The 12855-nt window shown below is 51.8% G+C and overlaps 6 protein-coding genes across 6 annotated transcripts; 2 read left to right on the top strand and 4 right to left on the bottom strand.

Annotated features, from left to right (window-relative positions):
* Positions 1-179: 179 nt before the first annotated feature.
* AUEXF2481DRAFT_636 (uncharacterized protein) lies at positions 180-1012 on the top strand (the record flags this gene model as incomplete). Its single annotated transcript, XM_013493696.1, has 3 exons — positions 180-360; positions 417-562; positions 620-1012. 3 exons carry the CDS (start codon positions 180-182, stop codon positions 1010-1012), a joined length of 720 nt encoding a protein of 239 aa, XP_013349150.1.
* A 571-nt stretch (positions 1013-1583) lies between these two features.
* AUEXF2481DRAFT_153049 (uncharacterized protein) lies at positions 1584-7176 on the bottom strand. The gene is made up of 4 exons (XM_013493794.1): positions 6764-7176; positions 2409-6703; positions 1831-2340; positions 1584-1776 (listed from the first exon to the last, which is right to left on the bottom strand). The coding sequence occupies exons 1-3, from the start codon at positions 6966-6968 to the stop codon at positions 1981-1983; spliced, it is 4860 nt and encodes a 1619-aa protein (XP_013349248.1). The 5' UTR covers positions 6969-7176; the 3' UTR covers positions 1584-1776; positions 1831-1980.
* Positions 6975-9032, top strand: AUEXF2481DRAFT_155791 (uncharacterized protein). Its single transcript, XM_013493795.1, has 3 exons — positions 6975-8621; positions 8722-8892; positions 8957-9032. The coding sequence occupies exon 1, from the start codon at positions 7385-7387 to the stop codon at positions 8543-8545; it is 1161 nt and encodes a 386-aa protein (XP_013349249.1). The 5' UTR covers positions 6975-7384; the 3' UTR covers positions 8546-8621; positions 8722-8892; positions 8957-9032.
* AUEXF2481DRAFT_154645 (uncharacterized protein) lies at positions 8781-9642 on the bottom strand. Its single transcript, XM_013493796.1, has 3 exons — positions 9353-9642; positions 8941-9293; positions 8781-8880 (listed from the first exon to the last, which is right to left on the bottom strand). Exons 1-2 carry the CDS (start codon positions 9535-9537, stop codon positions 9152-9154), a joined length of 327 nt encoding a protein of 108 aa, XP_013349250.1. The 5' UTR covers positions 9538-9642; the 3' UTR covers positions 8781-8880; positions 8941-9151.
* Positions 9643-9716: 74 nt separating this feature from the next.
* On the bottom strand, positions 9717-10151 carry AUEXF2481DRAFT_34984 (uncharacterized protein; the record flags this gene model as incomplete). The annotated part of the gene is made up of 2 exons (XM_013493798.1): positions 9717-9889; positions 9973-10151. The coding sequence occupies 2 exons, from the start codon at positions 10149-10151 to the stop codon at positions 9787-9789; spliced, it is 282 nt and encodes a 93-aa protein (XP_013349252.1). The 3' UTR covers positions 9717-9786.
* Positions 10152-10932: 781 nt separating this feature from the next.
* Positions 10933-11585, bottom strand: AUEXF2481DRAFT_640 (uncharacterized protein; the record flags this gene model as incomplete). Its single annotated transcript, XM_013493698.1, has 2 exons — positions 10933-11276; positions 11315-11585. The coding sequence occupies 2 exons, from the start codon at positions 11583-11585 to the stop codon at positions 10933-10935; spliced, it is 615 nt and encodes a 204-aa protein (XP_013349152.1).
* Positions 11586-12855: the final 1270 nt, after the last annotated feature.

Here is a 12855-nt window from a genome sequence, read left to right on the forward strand (position 1 = left end):
CCACGTTCTGATGTTTTAATCTCTCAGGTGGAGTTGTCTCTCTATGCGAAGGTGGGAAATGCGGGGACGAGGTTGACGTCGATGAAGCTTGGCATATCATTTGTTCGTCGTATGGGAATTTCTTCGTCTTGTCGCATTCAATATCACCCTACGACATTAGCATATTCAATTTCGAAAACATGACGGTTCTTCAAGCAGACGTGTCGATTCTTCACAGAGCAGATGGCTCGGCGCGATACTCGGCGGCAGGATACACAGTTGTGGCGGCTGTGAATGGGCCCATTGAAGTCACACGCCGTGATGAGCTTCCACAGCATGCTGCTCTTGAAGTCAACGTGCGGCCTGCTGTCGGTGTAGGCAGTAAGTCTCTTCTGCAACCAAGAGGAATGTAGAGGTCCGTCTGACATGCAATCAAGGTCCGAAAGAACGCCATCTTGAATCGCTCATCCACTCGACACTGCGCGACATAGTCTTGACACACATGCACCCGCGCACCCTGATCCAATTGACTCTCCAAATCGTCAACACCCCCGAGCAAGAAAACACCCTCCCCGCCTCTTTCGTATGTCCTGGAACCCATCTTCCACCAAGCATTCGCACGCACTAACACCAAACTCAGGCGCTCTCCCCTCTCCCAGCTCTCCTCAACGCATCCCTCCTCGCCCTACTCAGCGGTAGCATTCCCCTAACCACAACCCTCACCTCCACCCTCGTCGCCATCACCCCTTCCGGCAGCCTCACCCTAAATCCCACGCCAAAAATCCTCCTCACAGCCACCTCCTCCCACGTCTTTGCCTTTTCCTCCACCGGCTCTCTACTCCTCGACCTCAGCGAAGGCGACTTCAACCTCTCCACCTGGGAAAAAGCCCACGATACCGCAAAAGCAGAATGTTGCAAAGACCAAGTGTCGGAAGATGTGATGGAAGAGGGTAAACCCAGCTTACAGACTTTTGTGGAGAGAGTGGTGGAGACGAGGGTGGACAAGGAAAGAGCTTGGAAGAATAATGACTAGAAGATGATTTCGACACAGAGCTTGAGTGCCGAGAAACAGATCTGGTGCCAACAGAGATTGAGGAGACCGGGTATGGAGTACCGCAGGGTGGATGGACTGCAACCACGCAAGGACTGTTGCGAAGAGTCGTCCTCCTTGAAACGCGTAGACTTCTTGGTCAGGGTCGCCGGGCACGTCAGGCGAGCTATACACGCTTGTCCGGACTAAGCACAGCCAAACGCCGTCCATCCTCAACAGCCATCATACCCTGCGGACTGTAGGAAGAAGCCAACAGGTACACCCCATCCGAACCAGCGAAGAATGGGGAGGGGGGGGGGGCAAATCCTCTCGCAAACGTCTGGGTGCGGACATGAAAAAGACCGCTGTATCCCGAATGCCTATAGACATGAAACACACGGTGATTTGAGCCTCCAACAACGAGCCCAAAAACAAATCTCGTTTCCATAACCCTCGGACTAGTTCATTATTCAAAAAACCTAGAAATCCGATCGCAATCCCGAATCAAAAACCAAAAAAAAAACAAAAAAACACCTTTCTTTTCCTCGTCGTTTCTAACCATCAGGACAACACTCTGAAAAGAAGACTTTTCTTTGATCGTGCTCCCTAGATTCTGCGTGATACCCCTTTAAACTGCTGTCACAAGCTTAACAAAAGAATAACCTGAGCGGACGGAACGAAAGCTCAACAAAGGCAGAAGTAGGGAAAAGCAGTAATCCCCCCCATCAGCCATACCATGGGAATGAGTGAAAACAGATATCCTAAACCTTGATCATGTTAAACCGCAAATCGTAAAAAAGGTAAAAAAAAAGGACACTCACACGTCCCCCATCTTGATTGTCTCACGACTGATACCAATAAAAGAAGTGCTGCAAAAGAGAAAACAAAACACCTTTTCTTATGCAAAAAACGTGTCATATCTTTCATCTTACTCCCTTCTTAGGTCAACGAATCCCCACTTCCCTTCCCACTCACACCCTCTTGAACCCCTCCCTAGTATCCTCCCTACTCCACTCAATAACAACCCCCTTCTCATCCTCCTTATAAAGCACCGCACACACCTTTTCCAACCTCTCCAACACATTATCATACCTCCTCACACACTCTTTGTTCACCATAGAAACCATTTGCCTCGACAAAGCTTCCTCATCAGCATCGCCAAAGTGTTTTTCAATGCGTTTGCGTAAAGTGTCTATGCCACTGCGGATGGCTTTGGAGTCGTGCGAGGCGAGCAGTTTCTTGGTGTTGTGGCGCGAGTATAGAGGACGGGCTGCGATGGAGGGACCCGTGAGGTTTTGACTGAGTAGGGTTTCTGCGCCTTCGTTGAAATCCTGTTGGAAGTGTGGTTAGTATTTTGTAAAGATGCACAAGGGGGTTTTTTAGGATGTCGGCAGCTTACGATGATCTTGCCCAATGGCCTTCGAACCACACGACCAACGTATTCTTCCATGTGTTCGGCGCGATCCATAAGCGCTTTTGCCTTCCACTCGGCAAGCACAGAACCTTCTTTACCTCCATCGTCCACTTCCTCGATATAGTGGTTCATATTCTCAATCAACAGGATATGATAGTTGAGGATTTCTTTATCCTCGTACTCCAATCCATGTGCTGTGGTGGCGGTCGCGGCAACACCAACGGCAGTGGGTGATTCTCTGGCAATGACTTTTAGAGAATCCCACATTGCTCTGTTGATGCGAATATATGCGTCGTCGATGAGTTGACGTGCGCCGAGTACTGCTGCATAGCCATCATACTCTCTGGCTGCTGAGAGATAGGTACTCTCCACAGCATTCGAGAAGAGAGGGAAGATCTTCATGAATGCAATAACACCCTTGCGCTTCTTGATCTTGACTTTAGTATCCTCAATCGCGTGGATTTGCTCGTCCACAAACTTCTGGAACAGCGTCTGCAAGCGTGCAGAAATCTCATTGAGATTGTGCAGCAAAAACTCCTGCGACGTCTCCTGCAAGCGATATGCATGCAAGGCGAGAACTGTGAGGACACCAACACCCTGGATAGGATCGCCAGCATTCGCCCACTCCATCAAGGCTCTTAGCTCGTCCTTCCAGAAACCAAATGTCTCTTCCATGACATCGGATACGCGCCTAGCCATGGCGCGATCAGGTTCCATCAATCGTCTACCTGTGAGATCTGGACCCATGCGAGCTTCGGGGACATTAGCCGCCACTGCATCCGCAAAGTCAATATTTTCCAAGCTAGTTGCGTGGAAGAGATCAACGATGAAGTTTTGCTCCATGGAGATCAAAGGCACCTGCTCTTCCAGTACACCGTTGAACACTTCGAAAGGTGCCATACGGCCTGGCTGTGCTCGGTCGACAGCTGTGGGCTTTTCGCCTCCACTGCCAGCGGAACGGAAAGATTTGGCCAAGGTTTGAGAACGCTTGACTGTCAATTTGCGAGCAGTGCTGGTGAGACCTTCAGAAGTTTCCTTCTCGACCGATGTGAAAAGTAGCTCAGTCGCCTCGCCAGTAGCTGTACGAGCTCCTCTCTTCCAGTTGGTGGTATTGTCTCGGAAGACGTCGGTGTAGAGAGGGCGAGCCTTGGTATGATATGTTCGGAGTGTGCTCTGCCAAGCAGGCATGTTGGTTTCCTTCGTGAAGAGTAGTAGAGGGCTGAATTGCCAGAGGTTGGCACGAGCCAGGTTAAACCCTGAGCCATTAAGTTTCATCGTTGCGTTTCCAACGCCGCCAGGATGCTGCAACAGCGCAGGCTTAGCAGCACCAAGAGCTGACGCGAAGGAGTGATCCATGTAGCGCATCAGGCGTTGGCAGAACTCGGCACTTTCGCGCATGTAGGCATTCCGCTTTTCCTGGAGAGCATTCATGGTACCAATGTCGCTGGTATCGAGACCGGCTGCAGGACCGGATCGACTCAGAGCGTTCGTTGAGCGTACGGATGGATCGATGGTCGCCATGGCCTTGTAAAGAAGGAGCAGTGACGACTCGACCGACATAAGAGCTTCTGGGTTGCCAAAGTCTGCGTGCCGTAATGGCTCTAATTGACGTGGAGAGATCGAAATAGTATCGACCAGCTTCTGCAACTCCGTGTGTAAGATTTTCTGGTTAGCGGTCTGTACCTGCAAACCTTGCGACTGAGCTTCGATGAAGGAAATGTCCTCATTGAGAGTGCTGAGTTCAGCAGAGTAAATGGTTAGAAGCCCATCAAGTTCATCGCACTCGGCAATCGCTCGATCAAGCATCTGATCCACAACATCAACTCGGTCGTCTTTCTGTTCGAGATGACCCAACCAACTGCCAGCTTCAACACGACCCAGCTCGCGCTTCAGATCTGCTTCTAGGTCTTCTAATTGTCTTCCCTTCAAGACACCAGATCCCCACCCAAAGTCGGAGAGAATGGACTCGAATTGTATGCCTCTGCCGTCAAGCAGCCTGGGATCGATGTTGAGCGAGCGAAGATGATTCTCCTGCTGCGCTGATCTACGTTTTGGGCGTCTGGGTTCTGGCGCGACTACAGGGACTTCGGGTTCCTCTACTTGCTGTTCTGGCTCAGGTTGCGGGAAGTATCCCTCTACTGCGGCTCCGTCGACAGGCTTGTGAGCGTGTACTGTCTCGTCTATGACCTTGGGCAAGGTCTCCGGCTCTATGCCCCTCGTTTCTACTTGAGGTACAGTCTCCGAAACAGGCGTGGGGAATTCGGCCTTCATAGGAGAAACTGGCAAGTCTGCCCTGTCGATCTCGACGCTTTTCTTGCGAAGAGGAGCCGGAACAACACCAGTGATTCCATCTGGGCCTTGTCCCTTAGTGGCAGCTTCTGCCATGAGCCTCATGCGTTCAGCGGCACCACCTGCACGAGGCTTGAATGCGCCTTGAGCTGCTGCTGCTTTTCTAAGAGCGTCTGCGAGTTTTGGTACATTCTTCTTCTTGATCATAGGTCCAAGTCCAGGACGGTGCGCTTCTTCATCCGATAAAACATCTCTCGAGTCAGGGATTGAAGCTGGTGGTTCGTCAGGTTCCAGAGATGGAAGGGTTGGTACCTGTTCAGGTTCTGCAATGCGTGGTTCAGGTTCTGCTTCTGGTGGCTGTGATGTGAGATCGGCAGTCGAAGCCGTTGGTGTATCGTAAAACGCACCGGGTACGCGATCGGAAGTTGATGGCATGGGCAGGTGTTTCTCAATACCTAAACCACGAGGACTCGACGATCGGCCCACAGTAGCAACAGTACTAATGTTCGTGCTAGCACCGGATACATTTCTACTTGTCGAAAGCGGAGGTGGACGTAGTGCTTCGGAATCCGACTCATTCTCGCTTGGTGCTGCGCTATATTTCCGACCTCCTGCCATGAAAGGTCGCTTACGCTCAGGGGGTATTTGGATGTCGTTGGGGTATTGATCAGGTGGAGTTATTGATGGTTGTCGCTCCCGTTGACTTACAGCAGCCGGCTGTCGCTGATTCTTCAAAGTTTCGAATACTGATGGTCGAGGCTCGCTCTGATCAACGTTGGCCGGATGAGGCTTTCTTGCAGAGGGTTGTCTCATAGGCGAAGCCTCGCGCGAAGGAGGCTTCCAATGGTTCAGGGTTGATGTGAACATACTAATTTCGGTAGGAGGTGCGTCGGTCGATTCTTGACTACGTTGACTTTGAATGCTTCTTTCACTACGCACACTTTGGTAACTCTGTTGACGTCCCTCTGCACGAGCTGGGGCCAGTTGACCTGGCTGTGGTGGTGGTGGTTGATTGAAATGCGGCGGGGCTTGATCGGAAACGGTAGGGATGGTCCTGACAGAGGAAGCGAATGAGGTGTTTGGCGAGTCGGACATAGGAGGTTGCTGTAGCTCAGCTCTCGAAGACTTTGGAGTCAAGCGAGGTCGAGCACCCGGAGGAGGGCCATTGTTCAGTGCCGGAGGAGGAGCTCGCTGCCCGGGCTCGCGACTCGGAGCACGAGCACCGGGCTCACGGCTTTGCGCACGCATAGGCTCGCGACTCGGGGCACGCATGGGGTCACGACTCGGTTTCTGCATACGCTCTCGGCTAGGTTGTCGCAAACCTCTATCCTGCGAGGGTCGAGGCTGCGGTTGCAGACCTCCTGGAATCGCAGCTTCGCCGTTCTTGGGCATGGGCCGGAAACGTTGGCGCGAGTCCTGAGATGACGGTCGGTTTGGGTCGGCAAATGGTGCACGAGGTGGAGGCGTATTCTGGGGAGTCTGGCGATCCTGAACGGCAGGAGACGATCGTGGTGCTTGTTGCTGTCCAGGAGCCAAACCTAGCATTTGCTCTACATCACGAGGGTCGAAGCCACGAAGATCCGGAACCTGGCCCTTGGTGTATTTCCGGTAAATCTTGACCAAACTCGCGACGAAGAAGTCCTTCTCTTTAGACGTGGCAGCCTCCCAGTAGTAGGGCTTTGAGATGGTGACAACGAAACCAACATTACTGGCCCATTGGTAATGGTTCTGCTTTGGCGGAGGGGCGTTCGGGTCGGCATGAGCAAAGGACTCAATGGCAGACAGATCCTCAAGGTTCCACGTCTTGCCAATGGAAAAGGAGCCATTGTTGTTCTCGCGAGCCTTGTGCATGCGGACGCGGCCAGTGCTACGGACGGCGACAACAATGATACGAGGCTTCTTGTTGTCAGGCGCGGAGGTCGGCGGAGGAGGAGTCGAGGGATGGGCGGCATCCTCAGTGATGCGTATGTGGGTGATGTACGACTCGGCGACTGATTGATCATGTTAGCGGGGCAGTCCAGTCGACCTCAGCCAGCAGCAATGCGACGCACGCTGTCCATTCTGGTCGAGCTTTGAGAAGCAGCTCTCGACCATGCGTCGCTTCTCGTCCTCGAAGCGTTCGGCGCGCGTCATAGTGGTGTTTGTTGCAGATTGGCCTTGAGCTGGAGCTGAAGCTGGAGCTTGCGCGGGCTTCCTGCCTCGAGCGTCATGCATCGAGGCCGAGTCCGACGGGTTGCGCGACTGCGAGCCATTCATGCTGTCTGTCGACGTACAAGTCTGCACCTGCACTGCATCTGGAGGTCTGGCACCTTCCCCGAAACTAGCAGACGGCAGAGAGGCGACAAAGAGGTGTGGCTGGAAATACTAGACGCGTAGGAAAGATGACGGATAGACTGCCAGCCGTTCAACTTCCGACACACGCTGAACCAACCTACACCAGAAGCCTGCCAGCCCGCCAGCCCGCCCTCCTTCCTTATTCCTACGCCTGCGGACTTGTTCGCCTTGGCACAGAAACCCAATGGCCCGCCCTTATCGCGTCTGTTCTGCCCTAATCGCTGTCGGCTGCGCGGGCCGAGCAGGTGCGTCTACCGAACCTTCGTCTTTTTTTCTGTATCGCGACTGCCTTTTCGCGACGCCTTCCTAACTGTTCCTCACTCACAACCTATCACACCATGTCTACCGTCACACCGTCACCTGAGCTCCTCGCTCTCGTAAACGACTTTCTCGCAAGCAATGGTTTCGAGAAGGCTGCCAAGGCTGTCCAGAAGCAGGCCGAGGCCAAGGGTCTTGCACTCCCCAAGGACACCAAGACTACCCTGACCGCCCTGTTCGATGCCCGTCCCAAGGAGGCCGCTACTCCCGCTACTGCCGACGACTCCTCCGATGCCAGCGAGAGCAGCGACTCTTCCGATTCCGACTCCGAGAGCGAGTCTGAGAAGAAGACCCCTAAGAAGGACGCCTCCAAGAAGCGCAAGGTCACTCCTCCTTCATCTAGCTCTTCAGACTCGTCCAACTCGTCAGGAGATGAGAAGCCCGCGGCAAAGAAGACCAAGACCATCAAGAAGGCCGACACCTCTTCAGACTCTTCCTCCGCATCGTCTTCGTCCGAAAGTGAGGACAGCAGCGACTCTTCCGATTCGAGCGACAGCGATTCATCCGACTCCGACTCCGACTCCGACTCCGACTCGTCATCATCATCGTCCTCTTCCGACAGTGACAGCTCGTCTTCCTCCGATAGCGACTCATCTGACAGCGACTCCGACTCCGAAAGCGAAAGCGAGAAGAAGCCCGCCAAGGTCGCCAAAGTCGAGAAGCCCGCAAAGAAAGAAAAGGCAGACAAGAAGGAGAAGAAGGACAAGAAGCCCACTGCCGAGGCCAAGTCTTCTTCCAGCTCTGCTGCCTCCAGCGTAACTCTGGCCGACGCCCCTGCACCGGTCGACACTATTATGGTTCCCGCCAGCTCAGCCATTGGTCAAGCTGAAGGCACTGCCGCACCCTCAAACGATGCCGAGGAGCACATGCACCCCAGCCGTAAGCGCAAGCTCGGATATGGTGAGGCCGAACAGCAAGTCGCTGTCCCCGCCACTGAGGAAAACATCAAGCGCGCAAAGAAGGAGAACGTCCCTTTCAGCCGCATTCCCAAAGACCAATGGGTCGATCCTCGTCTGGCCAGCAATGCTTTCGTGCCCTATGATTATGCACAGAAGGCACACGAGTCCTTGATCGTCACCAAGGGCAAGGCATTCACCAAGGCCAAGAACAAGGGCAAGCGTGGAAGCTACAGAGGTGGTGTTATCGACCAGACCCCCAAGGGCATCCAGTTCGAGGACTAGGTACTTTGAGGTTTCATACGAAGATCAGACTATACAAAAGAGTCAAAGCGAGGAGTTTTCATGTTGCACAAAACAGGTTCGGGATTTTCTTATATCAGGTGTTGTCTTTTTCTTTTTCGTTGGATAGAGTACCCATACATTTTCGGCCCAGACATGGCTCACTTTCTTGTGACTAGAGCCTCAAATTTTCGCAAACTGATTAAATAAGAGACCTTCTTCCTACATCACACACTTCTATCTTGCCGAGAAATTTGACAACGTGATTCAGACTGAACTGGCTGTCACCAACACGATGCAGAGAACAGCGAGACAGCTATACGTGAACTTTTTGTGGGCTGGATGTAAAGGTGAGTGTGAAAAGGCAATTACCAGAGTAGGAGAACGAGCAATCTTACAAGGCAGGGTATGGAGACTCCTGTCTCCTCACCTCTCGCGTCACAGCTATCTCAAGCTTCTCAATTTCCACACCATATCCCCATTCTGAGAGCCAAGTCCGAAGAACTCCAGACAGCATTTCGTCTCCAACTACTCACACCCACCCACGCCAGCTCTAGTGGCCAGTAGACGTAAGCCCAATGTCTCATCCATCATAGCAGGAGAAGGAAGCTACTCCAACAGGGGTGGCTGGCCTGTCTCCCAAGGATCACCCCAAGGATCTCCACATCCCTCGCCGCTCAACGCACAATCGCAGTCCCACTCAGCTCCCATACAAGCATTAAACTTCATGATTCTATCAGGATCATTCTCACTGGTACAAGCTGTTAGTTGACGTTGTGGAGTAAATAAGGAGAGAGGGTAAAGGCTTACTCGATGGGAAAGCTGCAGGCGAAGGATATCCAGAGCATTTTGCTGCAGTGTCTCTGGGGACGCATGATGTCTCTGGTGCCGAGGGGTGCAGTGGTGGTTTCGAGGGTGCTCTTGAGTGGCGCGGCTGGAGCAGCAGCGACCATGGTGGCGCTGAGAGCAGCGAGAAGAGGAAGTGTCCACTTCATGTTTGAATGGAATTTTGATTTATTCTTTGAAAAGTGTATGAAAGGTCAGAGACCGAGACAGAAGAAAAGAGTGAAGGAATAGATTCTCGATCAGCCCTCGTAGGTGAAAAGTCTGGTAAGTGAGCCATTTTTTTCGTTGGTATGAGTTTATTCTTTGCTATGGAAAAGACAGAAAAGGCCCTCATATTTGCTGACGATTTCTTGGTACATTCCAAAGTCCACCCAGTTCCTGCGATAGTTTCTCCACATCTATCCGTCATAGAGACATTCTCCTTCTTCGATGAAGGCACATTCGCAGTCATGCAGCCTCATGCATGCTCTGTAGTTTTCGGCGATGTCGCCATGGGAAAAGCTGGTAGTAACAGAACATCAGCTGTCTTTTGATCGTAGTCTTGTTGAGAGCAGAAAAGAAAAGACAAAGAAAGGATGTCTTACCTTGCTTTCCACTGGCATCCTGTTCTTCTGTAGGTACCGCATTTTTTGTGCATGGCCGATCTGGCAACGAGATCGAGAGACACATCAGCTATGGCCGGGTCTTGAGGTTCGACTGGCGCAGCGGTGACCAGAACTGATGCACCGATGAAGGTAACGAAGATGGCGAAAATCGACTTCATTTTGATGTGATGGCGAGTGTCGAGAGAGAAAAGATTGAAAGAGTAGAAAAGCGTAGTATTTATATGACTGTTCCATTCCGTCAGGCTCCACTAATACCACGAGCTCTCTGACTATACTCTCCCCAAGATCTCTTTCTTTTCTGACAGCCTAGTCACAGGGTCCCTCCCCTTTCAAGTGGCACTCACAGTCATGTTGTCTTATACAATTCTCGTAGTCTTCGAATTGCTCTTCCCTGTCCGTAGTCCACCTAATTTTCCACACAATCAGTTACGCTCTTGATCGTGCATGTATAAGAGAAGTAGAGAGTTATAGAAGAGCAACTTACCATCCCTTCATTTCGCAACGCATGTGGGTGAATACGAAATGACACTTTTTGTGCATGGTTGATCTGGTAAGGAGGTCGCGAGAGATGTCAGGTTGGTTTAAGTCTTGAGCTTCGACAGGAGCAGCGGTAACAAGCCTGGATATGCCGAGAAAGATGGCGGGAACGATGAGAGTGAACTTCATACTACAGGATCGCCTTGTGTTGTCACCTTGTATGATGGAGAGTTTGGAGCGAAACAACTGGAAGGCGTAGAAACAGAGGTAGTATTTGTATGATTGATACCTCCTCATGCTCTTCGTAGAATGCTCGTTCTCGCTCAGTCATAATGCATCGTGTCGCTCGAAACGACATGGATTGGTATTGAAGTGTCGATACAGCATGTCTGTTCTCAAGCCCGGGATTGAGCATATTCCGTCACATACCCGGTGCTTCTACCCCGTGTTCAGCAACTGCCCCTAATATCTCCATAGAACCCGTTCACCAGCGACAGATTCCGGGAGCTGGCTGTAATCGATACCATTGTCAGGACCCGGACTGGGAGGGCGATGCGTGTCACGGGGTCCAGAGTCCTTCTCCTTGTAGAACTCTTTCGAGAGACCGACATCGAATCTGCAAAGGGCACAGTGACATCCATCAGTGTCGTTGATGATGATTCGATAGAAGTGCTCGCCCAAGTTTATGGTCGATTCGAAGAAGCCATGAGTGGGGTGTCCGTAGACGCGAGGTACCGTGCCGGAACTTTTGAACAATGCGTAACCCTTAGGAGGGCCACTGTCGACGTCTAACTGGACGCGGTAACCTGAGTGTTCACTTTAGTTAGACTGTGGGACCCGGAACGAGAGATAGACGTAATAGGCTTGCCTAGTTCGCGGATGTAGTTGGGGTTGGCATTGATGGCACCGCTGACCAGGAGGAGCAGATTGGTGTCTGGCATTCTGGTCGCTCCGATCGACTTTCGAGGTTTGTTACCAATACCATCGCTGGCGTACTCCGAAGAGTCGCCAATCTTGATCATGCGGACAGGCACGATAGAAGGGCCCTCGGTAGCTTGGTCAGGGGCAGGGCGAGTGGTTGGAGCAGGGTCGGGGTCGGTGTTGTCTTCGGCCATCTTGTGGTGAGGACGAATGTGAAGAAAAGGATTAGTGCAAGTACGCAAGGGAACAGGAGAGGAAGAGGAACGGTCTCGGAGACGGCAGCATCGTCTCGGCATACGCTTAGTCGTCCGTCTTGGATGATGACCTTACCGGAGAGCACTGGTGATTTCCAAAAGGTTCCTGCCTTTCGGCAGCTCTTATAACCCAAGATTGCTTACGAGGAGAGAGCAGCAGAAGTTCATCGTTATGCAAACCTCTTTGAGATGTCAAGTAAGCCCCTTCTCATCTCTCAGCAAAGAGGCTTCTCTGTTCCAAAAGTTTCACGCCTTTCGAAGGCTCGCTAATCCAAAGAGTCGTCACGAAGAGAGCAGCATCGGAGTGAAGAGCGCTCACAAGCCTTGCTCATAGATCGGACGACCTTGTCTTGACTCTCAGCGGATAGTCCTCAGGATATCAATTATACCATGATTTTTGCAGTCCATGTTCCGGCACAGCACCTTGCTCGAGAGTCCTCAACAAGAGTAAGAAGCACAAAATATAACAGAGGCCACTCGTTGGTATTCTTCACAAACCAACAAACGATTGTGCAGTTGGACAGCTTGACGGGAAGTAAGTAAAGGCATCTCGGAGAGGGTAACAGCAAACAAAGTGTACGACCGAAAGGAGTAGATCTTGGGGCAGAAGGTTTTGGGATGTAGAACAACCGAGACACTCGGCAATTCTGAACTTGAAACGCCCCGTCCAACCCGAAGTCAGAGAGCTGTATGGGGTAGGGAACATGTAAAGGGTTTGTAAGTTGTGTCAGACCAAGGTTTCTCCGGAAGCATGTCACGTTTCGTTCGTCGGAAAGGGACATCGGAAGGCGAAGGCTTTCACGCGAGCCCGTTGACTCGTGTCAAAAAATCGATGCTAAGCTGATAGTCGCGTTCAAAACTATGAGCAAGGCTGATGCGTTTTATGCCCCGACGTTTCGCGTGCATCAGAAGAAGAATCCTGGGTGGCGTAAGCAACGGTTGTGTGCTATCTCCAGGGCTGATGAGGTCAATCGTACCGAGTACCAGGTTTGCCTGAATATGTATGAGCGTTGTTGGTGGCTGGCGTATCATTCGAAGATCAACCTCCTTGACATATGCAGGAGCGACCAGCCACCTCACTGAACACCGAACATCCGAGAAAGTATTTGTAAAGAAGGAATATGCTGATATAGGAGATAAAAGTGGGTATCTAGATGACTTCTGTAACGAAAGAAAGGAAAAGGAACTGCTGGCACAACACCACGCCATA

The sequence above is a fragment of the Aureobasidium subglaciale genome, assembly GCF_000721755.1.
Source record: "Aureobasidium subglaciale EXF-2481 unplaced genomic scaffold scaffold_0, whole genome shotgun sequence".
NCBI lineage: Eukaryota > Fungi > Ascomycota > Dothideomycetes > Dothideales > Saccotheciaceae > Aureobasidium > Aureobasidium subglaciale.

What these genes read in the sequence shown, in the direction of transcription:
- AUEXF2481DRAFT_153049 (XM_013493794.1), bottom strand. Translation starts at nt 6,968, where the DNA reads ATGAATGGCTCGCAGTCGCGCAACCCGTCGGACTCGGCCTCGATGCAT. An exon ending in GCTCGACCAGAATGGACAGC is followed by an intron (nt 6,704 to 6,763) that starts GTGCGTCGCATT and finishes ATGATCAATCAG; the next exon opens with TCGCCGAGTCGTACATCACC. An exon ending in GGCCATTGGGCAAGATCATC is followed by an intron (nt 2,341 to 2,408) that starts GTAAGCTGCCGA and finishes CACTTCCAACAG; the next exon opens with GATTTCAACGAAGGCGCAGA.
- AUEXF2481DRAFT_155791 (XM_013493795.1), top strand. Translation starts at nt 7,385, where the DNA reads ATGTCTACCGTCACACCGTCACCTGAGCTCCTCGCTCTCGTAAACGAC.
- AUEXF2481DRAFT_154645 (XM_013493796.1), bottom strand. Translation starts at nt 9,537, where the DNA reads ATGAAGTGGACACTTCCTCTTCTCGCTGCTCTCAGCGCCACCATGGTC. An exon ending in GCCTGCAGCTTTCCCATCGA is followed by an intron (nt 9,294 to 9,352) that starts GTAAGCCTTTAC and finishes AGCTTGTACCAG; the next exon opens with TGAGAATGATCCTGATAGAA.